Consider the following 16,424-nt stretch of genomic DNA (forward strand, 5'->3'; position numbering starts at 1 on the left):
ATTCACGAAACACCTACGTTTTAGCTTTTTTATTTATAGCGGGAAACGGACAACGAAATGGAACTTGATGATAAGTGGTCACCACTGCCAGTAAACAAGTACATTCATTGGTATTGTACGAAATATATATATATATATATATATATATATATATATATATATATATATATATATATATATATACTGTGTGTCTGTTTTCAAACAATTAGTAATTCTTTGAAAACCATAAGATACATAATAAATAAACATATTCCAATTTTCCGTTCCACTGAAGCGTAAGGCTTTTGTCAGGAGTAGGCTTAATATTAGCACGAGGTCAGGATCGAACTTTATCGTTGTTAGGCGGTTATAAACAATAATTAAAGACATTGTGTCACTTGGAACTATAATTACACTGACTTATCAATAAACACAGCATGATAAATATATATCACATAGTACAGTAAAGCAGTAACAGTAACAGCGCTCCGCACGCTGCTCCAATGCTGGTTGGTTGACATCGAATATACTTTATTGTACATAAAAAAACATAATACAACGTAATTAGCATAATTGATTGGCTTTTGAAGTAAACAACTGAAATGGTACTATGTCACATTATCAATAAGTCGATAATCTTTATGTAATTAAATAAATCTCTATCTGTGTGTCCGGAAACAACATTACGATATAAATATTGAATCAAATATACTGATAGCTGTCGGATAACGAACTCGCGTGTGGAATAAAAATATAATCCGTCGATAATAAAATGTATTTAATTCTTATATTCGTATTAAACTCGAGATATATATTATTTTATTTATTAAATAAGATTTACTTTCTTATTTAATAAATAAAAATTTATAGCTACTGTGCTACAAACGCGTGAAATGGTGGCAAGAATGCTAGCACCATTTCTCCTTCGTATCGCAATTCCAATTCTATGGTCGAAAAATGAACTAGCATTCCTGTTACCAGTAGAGGCAAAAAAACGAGGTTTTATATTTTTAATAAGAGGTTTTTCTCGATTACTCTAAGGTCCAACTATAAACAGAACAAAGAGATAATTTGGAATAAGAGAAGAATATTCGCAACGTAACAAATGTATCTCTTCAGCTATATCCACTGCGGTCCAGTGTATCAACGCACTTAGGGACGCTACACGGACGGACCTAGAGAGGTAGTTTAGAATTTCTCAAGTGCTTTTGTAGTTTTGTCTTCTATCTATAAATAAAAATGAATGTTTGTCCTTTATCCGTTCCTAAAACTATTATCCGATTGTGATGAATCTTGAGAGAATTCTTCTTACAAAAAAGACTTTGTCTCTTATGTTTCTCCTTTAATATAAATGTTTTACAGCATTATCTTACCCCTGCGAAGCCGGGACGGATTCCTAGTAAGTATATAAAAGATGAAGATCTACTCATTACGAATTTTCAAGATTATTTATACTTGATTGATTTAATCTTTAGATAAAAATGTTGAATGGGTTAGAAATGTTGTTCAAAGGCTGATGAAATTCTTAGACTTGCTGATATCTTATGTTTATTAAAATGAAATCATAATAATGTATGTTTTATACATAAACGATAAATCAAAGGTGAATTAGAAGGGCTGTGTTTATATAATTCTGACTACCGACAAATTTTATGTAAGATAAGAAATTTTCGGGTAAATTCGCCGTTTGATCTATGTGAATTCGTTTTATGTGATTTAGAATAAATATATAAATGTGTTTACTGACGCGATCGCGTCGCAAAATGGTTTTGAATACATGAAATCATAAATGGTAGGTTTTCTTGGTGGTAGGTAGGGCTTTTTATAAGCCCGCCTGGTTGGTACCACCCTCTTATTTAATATTCTGCCGTCAAACAGCAATATTTGATATTGTTCTGTTTCTCTTTAAAGAGTGAGTGAACAAGTGTTAGTACAGGCATAAGGGACATATCATCTTAGTCCTCAAAGTTGGTGGCGCATTGTCGATGTAATGAATGGTTATTATTTCTTACATTGGCAATATCTGTACCGCCCATAGACCAGTGTGACCACTTGTCATCTGGTAGCCCGTTTGCCAGTTCGCCTATTTTATGAAACCAATAACAATAATTCAGCCATTTTGAAAAGTTTAAGTTGATTTAAATCGTGTAATTATTGTAACTTAATTATTGCTTATAAAAACTGTATTATCGCTTTTGTTTATTTAAGTTAATGCATTTTTCAACAGGGGGTGCAAAGTGGGCTCAAAAAAGTCGGTCTGGCGATGCTGTCGCTGTCGATGCCGCTCGATGACAAACACAAAGTCAGTAGATCGTGTGGGGCATGGTTTATATTATCATTATCATCAAATCATTGGTTCATTTGTGACCGTTTCGTCAATTTCGCCAAATTTGGTCAAAACAACAATTTTTGCTGCTGACGGTGCTTTGGGTTAATCGATTTCAAATAATACTTTATGGGTTTTTAATTATGATTATTACGTAGATAAAGGTGGTGAATAGTGGATGAGTATTATTTTTTTCTAAACACACATATACATAGATGCATACAATAGGACGTCATAGTAGTCATGTCAAAAATGTTGACGTCATTTAGATTTGATTACGATAACTTCCAGGTGGTGAGTTCCAATGTATTCATATCTTCATGACTAATCTAAGCGAAAATTAATGATCTATAAAATAATGGCTACAGATGTGTGACCAAGCGAGATGATTATAACAAAGAGTCTCCCTTGTCGCATGATCTCAGATACATGTCTATAACGTAATAAGTGCTCAAATAGAGTTAATTTTCGCTTCGGTTGGCTCATAAGTAATGGTACAGCTTGCAAATTAACTGCTGGGTAAAAAAGCTTTGGTCGTATCCCACAATGCTGGTCAAAAGGGATTGGAGGATATGCATGTGTAAGAATTACATCTAACACCGATTCTAACGATATCCCGTTAGTTACTACATACATGGATGAAGACAAGTACGACGACAATATTATCGTTAGAAACACGAATACATTAAGACACTAAAAGTAAAAATAAGTCAATAAAATATATAATAATAATATGAACTAAGTGTCATGTCACGACATACGAATATAGGTCTCTTATATTCTTGCATCGTTTGTGGTATTTAATCAACATTGATCATCAAAAATCGTGATTGTCGAATATCTGCGTTTGTGATTGGTGTGTGATTGTCAATCATCTATTTTCATTGGTGTGTTTTTGAATTCTATTTTGGATGTTGGGTTTTTTCATTGTTTATGTTTAATCGGAGTGTAATTTTCGATAAATGTTTTATGAACAGCATGATTGTCATGAACACGTTTTTCAAGTATGAATATGGTGTGGTTTTTTTATATATTATATTATTAGTAATTATATTAGTCGAATATAATAATTATATTTAAAAAATTGTGATGTATCATAGTTTGATCATACAATCTGTGGGAGGGACCTTGGTTTTGAATCCCGATAGATACAGTAGAGCTACTCGTATTCGGTACGAACAAACTCGAAGCTCTACAGGACTGCAATGTTAGAAATTGATAAGCGATATTAACTTCTTTAATTATAATATTTAAAAAACGCGTGTTCTGATCGATTAAAGCCGGTTATGTTAATAAGTATGTTATAGTATGTTAATAATATAATTAACATACTTAAATAATAAGTACTCTACAAGTTTTGCTACTTACAACCTAAATCAACATAATTATTTATTTAAGATAAAAATATTATTGAAATTCGAAAGTTTTGTTTATATTATTAGTCCAAATAAAAATCACGCCGCTAAGCGTTCGAGGACAAAAATACAAGCAGCGATGCCTTAAAAGGATACGTGGTACGAGTTCAGGTTTGGCATCAAGCGCATAAATAAATAAATAACAGAAGACTGTGTAGCTGAAATACTATATAACGTATCGTAACGTATAAGTTTTCTTTTAAATGGAGTTTTTGTAACAAATATTTGTAAGTACGATAATGTAATTTATACATTTCGATTTAGTTAGGCATTTATATATTATGCAGTCGCAAGTAAGAGGTAAGTGAGGCCTACATAACTATAACCGCTGGGGCTATGTTTGACGTTAGTATGGTAGTATTAGTACGTAATTATGAAATATATATAAAAAATGGCGTCACTATTTCCAGAAAATGATACAATAGCTTAAAAAACCAACGACAACACAAGTACCAATTTGTATTACAAACTTTTTTTACTGACGTTTAAATATTTCTCTTATCGCACCCGAAGAGAAATTTAATAAACTCATTTAATAAATCATATTAAGGAAAGCAGAATAGCATCAAATGTTGTTAGCACGTAACAACAAAAATAACATTGATTAAATTCTAAAATCTTAACAGACAAACTGTCATACGAACGTGATGTGGGGCGGAACTTCGGAGCTTAAAATACATATATGTATATAACACTAAGATATATCAAAGTCGTATTTCAACATTATTGTTATGTTCAACTGCTCAATAATTTTTAATATAATAAAGGTAAATTAAAGTAAGCCGAGATGGCCTAGTGGTAAGAACGCGTGAATCTTAACCGATGATCGTGGGTTCAAACCCGGGCAAGCACCACTGAATTTTCATGTGCTTAATTTGTGTTTATAATTCATCTCGTGCTTAACGGTGAAGGAAAACATCGTGAGGAAACCTGCATGTGTCTAATTTCATTGAAATTCTGCCACATGTGTATTCTACCAACCCGCATTGGAGCAGCGTGGTGGAATAAGCTCCAAACCTTCTCCTCAAAAGGGAGAGGAGGCCTTAGCCCAGCAGTGGGACATTAACAGGCTGTTACTGTACTGTACTGTAATTAAAGTATATGCTGTGTCTCTGGTACGTATAAATTATAACCAAAGAAAATACTTATTTTCTGTTCCACGATACAATCAACTTCTATACAAAACCTTATTAGAATCCGTCTCGTTTTTCAATTACTTTTGAATCAACATTTTACAAATCAATAATAACAGTTATATCGCTTATTTAATCTTTCAGAACGTATTTCGACAAATGCAGCTTTCTTTATAATGAAACGCGAAGTGAATTATAATCTTTTTTTCATGACAAGCTCAAAATAACAGATGAAAGATTATTTTTCAAAGACCCCACTAGAGCGGGGTGAACACCTACTTGCTAAGTAAACCTATCTGTCATTTTGCGACCTCTGTTGCCGTTTTACAGCGAGAATTGAGAAGCGATCTCATGACAAGCTCAGTAAACCTGCCGAATTTTGTAACAATTGTTTTATCCCTGAGCATCAGAGAGATTTGTGAGTAGCATAAGTTTTATATATAAAGCAACAATTTTCCTAAGCTAACATTTTCGTTTTAAGTCTTGTTTGTCGGTAACAATAAAATATGCATCACATACGTGTTACACTCCAGTTTATATTCATTAGGGCTACCAATCGCCTGGTTTTCACATATTCAACAGACTGTCCATTATAAAGGTAAGATTTTTTATGTAAATAGCTTCAATTTTTTAACAAATTATCGAAAGAGAAACAAAAATTTAAATTTGTTTTAAATCGAAGCTTAGTATTTAAAAATTGTACATAAAATTATACATGGTTGTTGCGGCTGAACTCAAAATTATTTATATTTATATAAAAATGTATATAAAATAATATGTTGTTGTTGCGGTTGAAGTTAAAGTTATTGTAATGTCAAAAACGTACCGTTTACAGTTTCAAATATTAAAATTATTCTAGTACAAGTATCGCAAGTAATTAAACCTTTTTTTTTCGTCATAGCTAAAACATAAAAAGTTATATTATGGCATAATCTGTTGTTGACATTCTAATGAAATAGACCAAAGACTTGATCTCGCTCATTACGGTCTTTGTCGATAAAGGGACGTAGTGGAGCCTCGCAAGTGGAGTCTCGATGCGTGTTTGAATCGACGTGAACTATCACAGCTGTATTCAGGTTTGAAGGGTCTGGTAGGTATTCTATTATTATGAGATTCTATTTCTAGGCAAGCTATACACTCCCGAAAGGGTCATATATGAGACAAGGACCTTTCTTTTTTCGATGTTTCACCTCAGATGTAATTCAGGAAATATCTCAGTCTAATAAAAGAAAATTACTTCGATTAATACATAAAAAATTATATAACCATAATACAAAAATGTTCTGATAACATACATTTGGTGTGTTCAGCTTTCTAAGGAATCAATCCTTTGGAGAGAAAAATAAAAATGCTGAATCGACGAATGAAAACTTTATAACATTTTCGTTATGGAATTTCGTAAACGTGAAATACACTTACTACATTATTTTTTATTAAGATAATGTAAGTATCGTGTTTAAATACAAATTGTTGCATATCCACCAACTATACTGAGCTTATAAAAATTCTATTACACAACTTGTATAGTGACACGTTTTTAACATAAATCTTCATTATATTTCGCTTGTCCCAATTTTTCAGCATTTGGGAATGGCAACCCTACAACATAAATATTGTAATACAACCTTATGATGCTAGCAATACCGGCTGCCAAATGTTTTTTACACCAATATGTTCTGTGTGCTCTGTAAGTTATTTATTTGTTGGTAATAAAACAGCATCGGTAATATGAAGTATACACATAGACAAAGAAATATAACTTAAGAAGGAGACCGTTTTATACATGATTACAGTTTATTGATGGTATAATTTTGTGCAAGTACGTTTAGGTGAGTACCACATATTATGTATTCTTCAGCTAATCACTAATTTGTATGTTTTCCTGTTTAAAAGGTGAGTGAGCCACAATAATTACACTGTATTTTGTAGTTGTTATTTTCCTTTACAACAACTTAAATCCCATAGCTTTTGGTGATGTCCCATAAATCGCATATACCTAATATAAAAGAAATCAAACCAAATGAGCCTAAACTCGTGTTTTGCTATTATGTATAAGTTCACTATCTACCTCCGGGATTTATCATCCGATCAGCTTGATGGTATATTAATGTCATGAGATTAATTAAATTATTTTTTAAATGTTATTATTTACCTTATGAGACTGCAATTAGAAGCAGGTTTAACATGACTTAAATATGATAAGCTAGATAGGTAGGTATATAAAATAATTAAACTTTTAAGCAATGCTTCTTGCTGGGCGAGAGTCCTGATTCGCAGCACCTCCTCCAACCCTGGACGTTCGCCACGCGACCTCACTTCCGCCCGGAACCGGTACATTTCCGCGAGCACCTCCGCCTGGAGCTCCTAAGGCGGATCGCCCGCGAATCAATATTATCTCCTGCTAACATTATTAATTTTTTGTTACGAATTTAATGGCAAAAAACAAAATTGATAATTACAATATACATAAAATTATATTCAAAACATGTACAATGTACAAAAATGTTCCAAATCAACTTATAATTCAACAGTTTCAAAGTGAGGTTTGAAAACGCTATTTTAACGATAGCCGTTGTGAAAGTGACATGCCGTGTTGGAAGTAATGATATACTTATTAAATATACTATTACATGTATAAAAACGATGGGCTCTTTATATATATCATATTGTTTTTTTTTATTTTAAGCTGTTATACCTCATATCGCAATATAACTCTCTTACTTGCTTACTCCACCAAGCAGGTTCGTGTCACACACGTGGCAGATTTTCGTCCGCCAAATGTAGGTTTTCTCGCGCTGCTTTCCTTCACCGACTCGCACGAGATGAGTTATAAAAACAAATGAAATACTTGGAAAGTCATTGGTGCTTATCCGGGAATGAACTCGGAATTGTCGATTAACCATCCCTTACATCGCTAAAGCCACCAAATTGTTAACTAATTATATCCCTTGTGCCTGCGGTTACACTGCTCACTCACTATTCAATCACAACACAACAGTACTGAGTATTGCTGTTTGACGGTAGAATATGTGATGTATAGATGGCACCTATCCAGATGGGTTTGCACAAAGCCTTCTACTAATGAATTGATTTTCGAGCACGAGATGAATTATAAACACAAAATAAATATCTATATCAAACTCTTATGCTTGCCTAAAATTTAACCCATAATCTGCGTCTGTGATTCAAGGGTTCAGAGACACTGCGCCACCTTGGCCATGTAGTATTATCATAAATCGAAGTAAAACATATATTACGCAGTCATTTAATAATATTGACAGTGAGTATCCTATTCAGACTACTGCGACCTTGGATGTCAATGCAAATTTAATTTGCGGGCACATTGTAAGTTAATGTTAAATAAATATTTATATTATGCAATGTTAAATGGTATTATAGTCCTTATTGTAATAGTAATAGAGACTTATAAATGAGTAAGAAATAAGTGCGTCCATTTGTTAATATTTAACGAGAACGTGTCATATCTATGGTTTTTTCAACACCAAAGGTTATTCGGTTGTATAAGAGTTTTTTATTGTTTGTTTTGAGTTAAAATGTGATCTACTGCTAGCGCTTTTCACTCACACGTGTGGTGAGGTATCGTACTGGCAGTTCCTAGTACTATGACCGTGCTATTGTCGTGTCTTATTCGGCGTCCATTACGACGGCTGATTTGGCCTAATTTTGAGAAGAGAGGCCATTTAGTAGATATAGGTAATTTTTGCATTTTCGTGCATTATCGAGTACATTAAAACTCAGTAATGCTTTGAACTCGCAATCAACGGGTAATTTTGACGCCTTATAACCACTGTGTCATCTTAGTTCGTTTTATAAAAATTAGTCCAATGTCCAGTCCAAATTTTCGAGCTCAGTTGATTAGTTTCCTGTGAGAACGGCTGTCGTGATATTTTGGTCTGCAGAAGCTTTCGGTCAGCTGTTCCATAGCTCAAGCGTTCAGGGTTGAGCTTGAGGCTTTTATGGCGTTAAATAATCCGAACACTATAGGCGTGTAGAGTGCTTCAAGTGAAAGTTTCTTTTTAAAATTCAATTTCAGCGCCGTCATTGGCCCTTTATCATGTTAAGCTCTCCTAAGTGCTTTTAATATTATAAAGCGTCTTCACTGGAAATCGAACCGCAGAAAGCTTTTTCGAGTATATTTTATTTCTTGAATTTTGATACATACATTGAAAAATAAGTAGATATTCTGTATATATATTGTAAAATAGTAGGAGTATAACGTGAACATATAACGAAGGTTTGCTTCTATGATCTCTTTGGAAAGAGAATCCTTTGCAGAATTATGTAAAGCCTGATCTGCACTGAGCCTACTTTTCATGTAATTTATGCGCATATGTTACCTATATTTATATTGATAATATTTATTTAAAATATTATTAGTAAAACCGATATTTATTTTTAGAATTTGTATGCAAAATGCTTTAGGAAATATCAATCTATAATCTATCCTAATGTCATTAACAGCACATGCCAGATATGTCCCTAAATGTTATTGCCAGAAGTAAAAGCAGAGACAACCGAGATGGATTTCACAGAGTTCACGTTGAACATTTAAACCGAGCTGGTTGCGAGGTTTCAATACATTTAAGCGTTACTTTTGTGGAATATTATTTAAATTAACAACCTGAAAACGTACCACTGGTGGGTTAAAGCATCTTCCTATTTGGGAAAAAAGATTAAAACTTATTTCACCACGCCGCTCCAATGCGGCAATTAGACAGGCGTCGTCATAATGTTTTTCTCAACAGTAGAGCACGAGACGAATTATACATACAAAATTAAGCACATGAAAACTCAGTGGTGCTTGCCCGGGTTTGAACCCACAATATTTCCTAATATATACGTGTCCAGTCACTGACCATCTCGGCTCACTTAGAATTGAAATCAAAAGCTGTATAATTGTCTTGTAAATAATTGTGGAAAAAAAGCTTTGAAAAATAACCCTGTGCAATTCAAACTAGGTCGCTCTGGGAAATTAGTTGAAACGTGATGAAGCCGATATAATCTGAATGTGGGATACGAATGAATGATTGCTTTCATTAAAAGAAGATTTAGCGTCGATCTATGAATATTGGATATATTGAATTTGTAGTAATTGAACTTCATATAACGATTGAAATAAATCGATTCTTTAAATATATCTATTTGCAATATGCATTATATCAATACATAATAGACTTTGAAATTGAGTTTTATTATTGATTTAGGGTAGCAATCAACTTTTGTCGAAATCATTTAACTTTAGTAAGTTAATAAACGTATCAAACTCATAGTTATCTATTTTACGGTAGGTAATGTCTAATCTAACAGTAAAAAAAGACTTGCTATCCATTTTACCCACATTTATGAAATAGGGATGGCAATATTTTTACTGTCAACGAAGTTTAGCTTATAGATTGTGTACGACGCATTGGCACTAATATTTAAAACTTCCAGGCTTTTCTTGTAGGCTAGCAGTGGTTACAATCCTATGCCTCGAAAGCACGTAAAACTGTTTGCCATTGCCATGGATTGTGAAAGTGAGGATATAGTGACTTACACTTGTTTGGGCACAAACTTGTGCACTATAATACCTTCTGCGAAATTGGCAGAATACACATGTGACATAAATTCAATTAAAAAAAAATTATGACACATGTGTATTCTATCAACCCGCATTGGAGCAGCGTGGTGGAATAAGCTCCAAAACCTTCTCCTCAAAAGGGAGAGGAGGCCTTAGCACAACAATGGGACATTAACAGGCTGTTACTACATAAATTCAATGAAATTAGACATATGCAGGTTTCCTCACGATGTTTTCCTTCACCATCAAGCACGAGATGAATTATAATCACAAATTAAGCACATGAATATTCGGTGGTGCTTGCCCGGATTTGAACCCACGATCATCGGTTAAGATTCACGTGTTCTAACCTCTAGGCCATCTCGGCTTTTCATCAATCAATATATTAATATAACAAATAACAAAAACAAAAGTGAAAACGGTATTTATTTAATTCTTTAATCAAAACTTAAACCCACAGCCGGTGTTCATCACTAGTCTGTAAAATTTTCGACGCAATCCACTAAGTCTAAACTAGGTCGTTAGCGCTGATGAATCTAACTGCATCGTGATAGTTTGAGATAAATCCTATGTTTATATCTGACGTGTTTGAACATTCATTATCGAGATAACGTAAATTTTTTTACAGTCTAAATTAATTAAGATGTTGCAAAAAAGTGGAGAGAATTTTAAATACCTTCGAAATATATTTTCGTCAAAAATCGGCAAAATAATTCCATGATATTATTATAATACTTGATTCATTAGTGTTACTTTTAAGTGGAATGCGGTGGGACTTACTCGATAGCGTTTACGTACAGACAGTACAGTTAGTAACAATATGGTTTTTTTTATATTAAATGTTTGTTTTACTTCAGATATTTCCAACATATGTACACAAAAATACATACATAATGGTACCATCGCGTAATTGTAAGTTATTGCAACCCAGAAAAGACCCCAAATAGCACAAGGTTATGTTGACTAGATGCGCGAGTACCTGTGGTTTTATCTCGGTTTCATCATGACGCTGGACACATGTAGGTCTATTGAATTTGTTAAGATAAATTCATTAAGCCCAAACACGATGGAGATACTTATGTTCAGTAGATAAGAAGTTCCAATGGTCGATGGCTGAAGTTATATGAGCTCAATCAAATTATATGTATATAAGCTCAATCGGTCGGTGGGAACTGCTATAAAATTAATTTGCAATATTTAACCACAGATTAACAAGTGTATCTAAAATAAGCTTAAATAAAATAGAGCACTATCAAGTCGCCTTGAATATGTATTATATGTCATATTGATAATATTAAAAAAATATATTTATCCAAATTTTCACCGACATTATATGTTAATATTGGTGATAAAGAGAAAGATTATATAGGATTTGTTTTAAGTAATATAAGTAAGTAAGAATAAGCTCCAAACCAAACCTCAAAAAGGGAGAGGAGGCCACCCAACCCAACCCAACAGTGGGACATTAACAGGCTGTCACTGTATAAGTAATAATAAATTAAGAAAATATTCTACATATTATAAAACTCAATTCCTTAACGCACACACTAAAAATATGAAAATAATACCTTCTCATTTCAAGTATGCATAATAATCGTATATATAATGCATTTTGTTCAATAAATGTAAAATAAGCATTTCAGATTTTCTCATCTAATCCGAGTTATACATATAACTTCATTTTAATATAAAATATATCATAGTTTACTAAGCGCATTCAAAAATATATATTGCAATGTTAATATTTCTCATGCGGACTTATCTTACTGTTACTGCTAGGGATTACCGCGGCGTGGCCATAAGAACAGCGATCTATATGCATAGAAAAGCTTAAAATTGCAACTATGGAGTGAAACAGCAGCATTAATATATGCAATAGATTTTTGTTTTAGTTGCACAAACAAACAAAACCACTTTAAACTTCTTTAAAATATTCGTCTAAACACGAAAGCTAGAAATTAAATCGGTCCTAGGTCTTTATATGAATAGTATAGTTATAGTAGGTACTTTTTCCGTAAAAAGCTCAATATCTATAACAACAAAAGAAGCTTTCATTTAATCCATTCCGCTCGTGTATACATAACATACTACATTATTTTGTCACCAGCACTAAATTAATGTGCAGGTGATTTTATTACAAAATAACAGTTACAAGAGCGACCTATACTATTATGCACATAGTAAGTGATTATAAATATATCACATTCGCTAGTATCATGTCCAAGCAAATCCATATAGCAACAGTATCATATTACAGACTGAGAAACGTGTGCCGATACAAGTCTTGCCACAGGACTCCCGTACATTTGATAAGCGAATGATATTGTTTATAATTATTATCGTGACATATAATATTATTGCCGCCGCGTTGTTACCGCCCGCAGTTTATTTTATACGCCATATTTAAACAAAAATAAAATGGCTGAATCTCTAATTTATGTAAAAATTGGAGAAAGTAATTACGTATGCCAACCGTTCAAGCTTGCAAGGGATTAATTGATTACAAATAACAGCTGAGTGGAATGTGTAAGATTGATAGCCTTTCCCCGTTGAAAAATATTTCCGATTTTTTTTTTGGATTGAACTTAAATAATTACAGCCATCTGGGACGATATAATGAGAAAATCTTTTAATAATAAATTCCACCAATAGGTACCACCCACTCATTAGATATTCTACCGCAAAACAGCAATACTTGATATTGTTGTGTTCCGGTTTGAAGGGTGAGTGAGCAAGTGTAATAACAGGTACAAGGGACATAAAATCTTAGTTCCCAAGGTTGGTGGCGCATTGGCTATTTAAGCGATGGTTGACATTTCTTACAATGCCAATGTCTAAGGGCGTTTGGTGACCACTTACCATCAGGTGGCCCATATGCTCGTCCGCCTTCCTATTCTATAAAATATTTAGTAATATAATATTTAGACAATATGAAACGTTAAATTTATATACATTTATTTTGAACTAAAAAGTTATAAAGGAACATACTATCTATATAATATAGAATTTTTCGCAATAGCTTCTTTATTTATTTCACTTTTCATAATCCATTGGGAAGTAATTTAGCAAAATTTTGGTTAAGAAGGAAGGTTTAATAAAAATGCTGTATTTAATTTAATATTTATATTCTAATTTATTTTCGTCAAAACTTCTTATCCTTTTAAATTTGCTATCCAAAATTAGCGAGGACTTTCAAATTGCTTACGTTTTTAGACAAATGATTGTGAACGCTGTGTCATATGTCTAATTACGGCAAAATTTGGGGATCGGTCATGTATTCTGAATTGATAAGAGCTATTTTGCTAGATAAACATTATATTGGAAACTCAGCAGGAGATATATTGTGTCTATTTGCTATTCAAACTAGTGAAAATTACACAATTAATGTGACATATGAAATTAAAATACATAGAAATACTGCAGCTGTTTATATGTTCTTCTTTTACCGTATAATTAGGTTAAGGTCCACTAGGCAGGGCTTTGCAGGTCTATTAGTATGGGAACCTACACACAAGTTATTTTAACGCCAAAGAACTTTAAAAAGATTATATTTCTTTTAGTTAAATGTCAGTGGTTGAACAAGACCACTTACTATCACGAGAAGAATTCGCGTCTCCCTTCCTAAAATTCAATTTTATAAAACATGGCCGTCTTAATAATTTGTATAAGAATTTTAAAGTAGCATTTCACTATATTTTATTAAAGACAGAATTTTTATAATATTTCATGTTATTCAAGACAAACCAAAATATCTTTTACCTCAATTTGTTTTTCTAATCGTGATATTTCATTCACATTTAGAAGCGATTATTCGAACTTATGATGAAACTGTCAACCTGACAAATCGTTGACTAATAAATCGATATTGACTTCGAATATTCATCTTGTAAATACAAGTATATTTAGAATGTATTGTTTGGATATTTTCTTATTTATAATGTTTTCTCAGAATACTTCCAGTGTTTTCATAATAATTTAGTCATTATTTGACGATTACTAGTTTTTACTCCAAGTTCATTTGCACATGACATAAGCAATAGGATTGAAAAAAAATTCCCGCCAAGAATTTTATTAAGTTTGGTAAATAAGTGCGATTGAGATCAAGTACGAAGTGTGTTTTCATAAAAACATTTAAAACAAATTCATATAACTAGTGGTATTAACGGCAGTTAACATTGGCATTTCGCCAATCAGTTGCTTTATATCAATTCAATTAATTGCATTTCTTCAACTGTTTTATATATACCTCGTATATATTTACGTTATTTTTTATCTAGAAATTCAAAGTAGCAGATAGTGTTACATTCCCGTGCCACGGAAAGAACATTCAAGTTATTGGATCTGCGCCAGATCTCTTACGAGCATTAGGCAATGTGTGCATATGTTTACGTACACACACACTGGTTCGCTTACAAGGTATTTTGCTCCCTGGTGTCGAATTCTGGGTTGGGATAGTTAAAAGTTATTGCGTTTTTAGGTGAGAATTCCTTAAAAACAATAGCTAGGACGGCCCATGCCTCGGAAAGCATTTAAAGATTCTGTGCCTGAATTCTTTTTGAACATGTCGGATTTGCAATTTAGTTGGATTTTGAGATGGAATTTATATAAGTACAGAGGCTGCGTCTGTGTTTGCGCACATACTTGTGCAAATATGCCATGCGCAGTTGGCTAGTCTCCCTCGAGTATGGGCGTCGTGGTTGAAATAGCAAGAACATAATTTGTGCACTATATATCTTGAGAAAGTAAATAGTTTTCGAGATTGGCCGCATTGGTCAGAATTTGTTGAAGAGGACACTTACTGACGTCATGTAATTTTGTAACTCGTGTGAATATTGAACTTTGACTCAGTAGCTATATAAATGATATATCACTACTCCTGTCTTGTTGGTCTAGTGGCTTGATGTAAGGCCGCAGAACCGGAGGTCCTGGGTTCAATTCCCAGGTTGGGCCAATAAAAAAAAGATTGGGTTTTTATGTCAGAAAATTCTCAGCAGCAGCCCGGAGTCTGGAAGTTGAAAGTGTGTACATTCCCGTGTCTCGGAAAGCACGTAAAGCCAATGGCCCTGCGCCTTAACTCTTTCCGGTCGTGTCGGATTGCCGTCCCATCGGATTATGAGAGTTAGGGAATAGAGAGTGCACCTGTGTTTGCGTACACACTTGTGCACTATAATGTCTCCTGCGTAGTTAGCCCTTCAGATTGGCTGCCGTGGCCGAAATCGGTCTGGAGGACATTATATCACTACATAATAGTGACGTTGTACGTAATATAAATAACCTTTGTCTTAAATCTAGAGGATTTAGAACACTACTAATACAACACATACTACCCCTTCAATAGCTTTTTAGGTAGCGATTATTAAAGAAACTTGTTTGTTTTTGAATTATAAGTTATGTTGAAAAGTTAACGAGCTTAAAAGCTTTGTTGATATTCCACTGTATGTGACCTATTTCACATTCAGTTGGAAAATACTGGTGGTGCTGCTTATTGCACTCTGAAACCTTTTTGTGTTTCGAAACATTATCCTTACTAAATTATATATGTATGTAGCATAGCATAGTATATAGTGAGTACGAAAGGAATTCCTCCTACGATTCGATTTATGCTAAGCGATACAGCTGCCTTATAGTAAAAGCTATCGCTTTCGTCATAATTCAGAATTGATAAATACGAATATCAATTGGTTTCTTTCAAAAATTAAGGATTTTCATACAAACTTTTATCCCGTTTATTATCTTAGGGGTTAAGTTTTCAAAAATCCTTAGTGTTAACATACTGTGCAAAAAGAACCGTATGCAAATTTTCATGGTGCTTGCCCAGTAGCTTGGGCTATGTGCTGATATGTGAGTCTGTCAGTCAGTTGTTCGTTTATTTATATATATAGAAGAGGGTTTTTAAGATGTGTAATGGGTATGTGCCTGACTAATGTCATTAATATTAAAAAATAAAATTCCGAAAGGCACAAAAGTAATGGTCACAGAACGTTTACTGT

General features: G+C 33.2%; 2 protein-coding genes across 8 annotated transcripts in view; one reads left to right on the top strand and one right to left on the bottom strand.

Annotated features, from left to right (window-relative positions):
• The window catches only part of LOC126775027 (5-formyltetrahydrofolate cyclo-ligase), a 140,563-nt gene that overhangs the window by 51,532 nt on the left and 72,607 nt on the right, over nt 1-16,424 (bottom strand). The gene's annotated exons all lie outside the window — the stretch shown is intronic.
• LOC126774939 (transient receptor potential cation channel trpm) overlaps nt 1-16,424 on the top strand; it is a 269,678-nt gene that overhangs the window by 26,132 nt on the left and 227,122 nt on the right. For 6 of the 7 annotated variants that reach the window (XM_050496600.1, XM_050496602.1, XM_050496605.1 and 3 more), the window contains exon 2: nt 2,207-2,281. The exons of the other annotated variant lie outside the window; for it this stretch is intronic. In XM_050496600.1, coding sequence (XP_050352557.1) covers nt 2,207-2,281 — 75 coding nt within the window. The remainder of the gene's footprint in view (nt 1-2,206; nt 2,282-16,424) is intronic. 7 annotated transcript variants of the gene reach the window in all.

The sequence above is a fragment of the Nymphalis io genome, chromosome 17, assembly GCF_905147045.1.
Source record: "Nymphalis io chromosome 17, ilAglIoxx1.1, whole genome shotgun sequence".
Taxonomy (NCBI): Eukaryota; Metazoa; Arthropoda; class Insecta; order Lepidoptera; family Nymphalidae; genus Nymphalis; species Nymphalis io.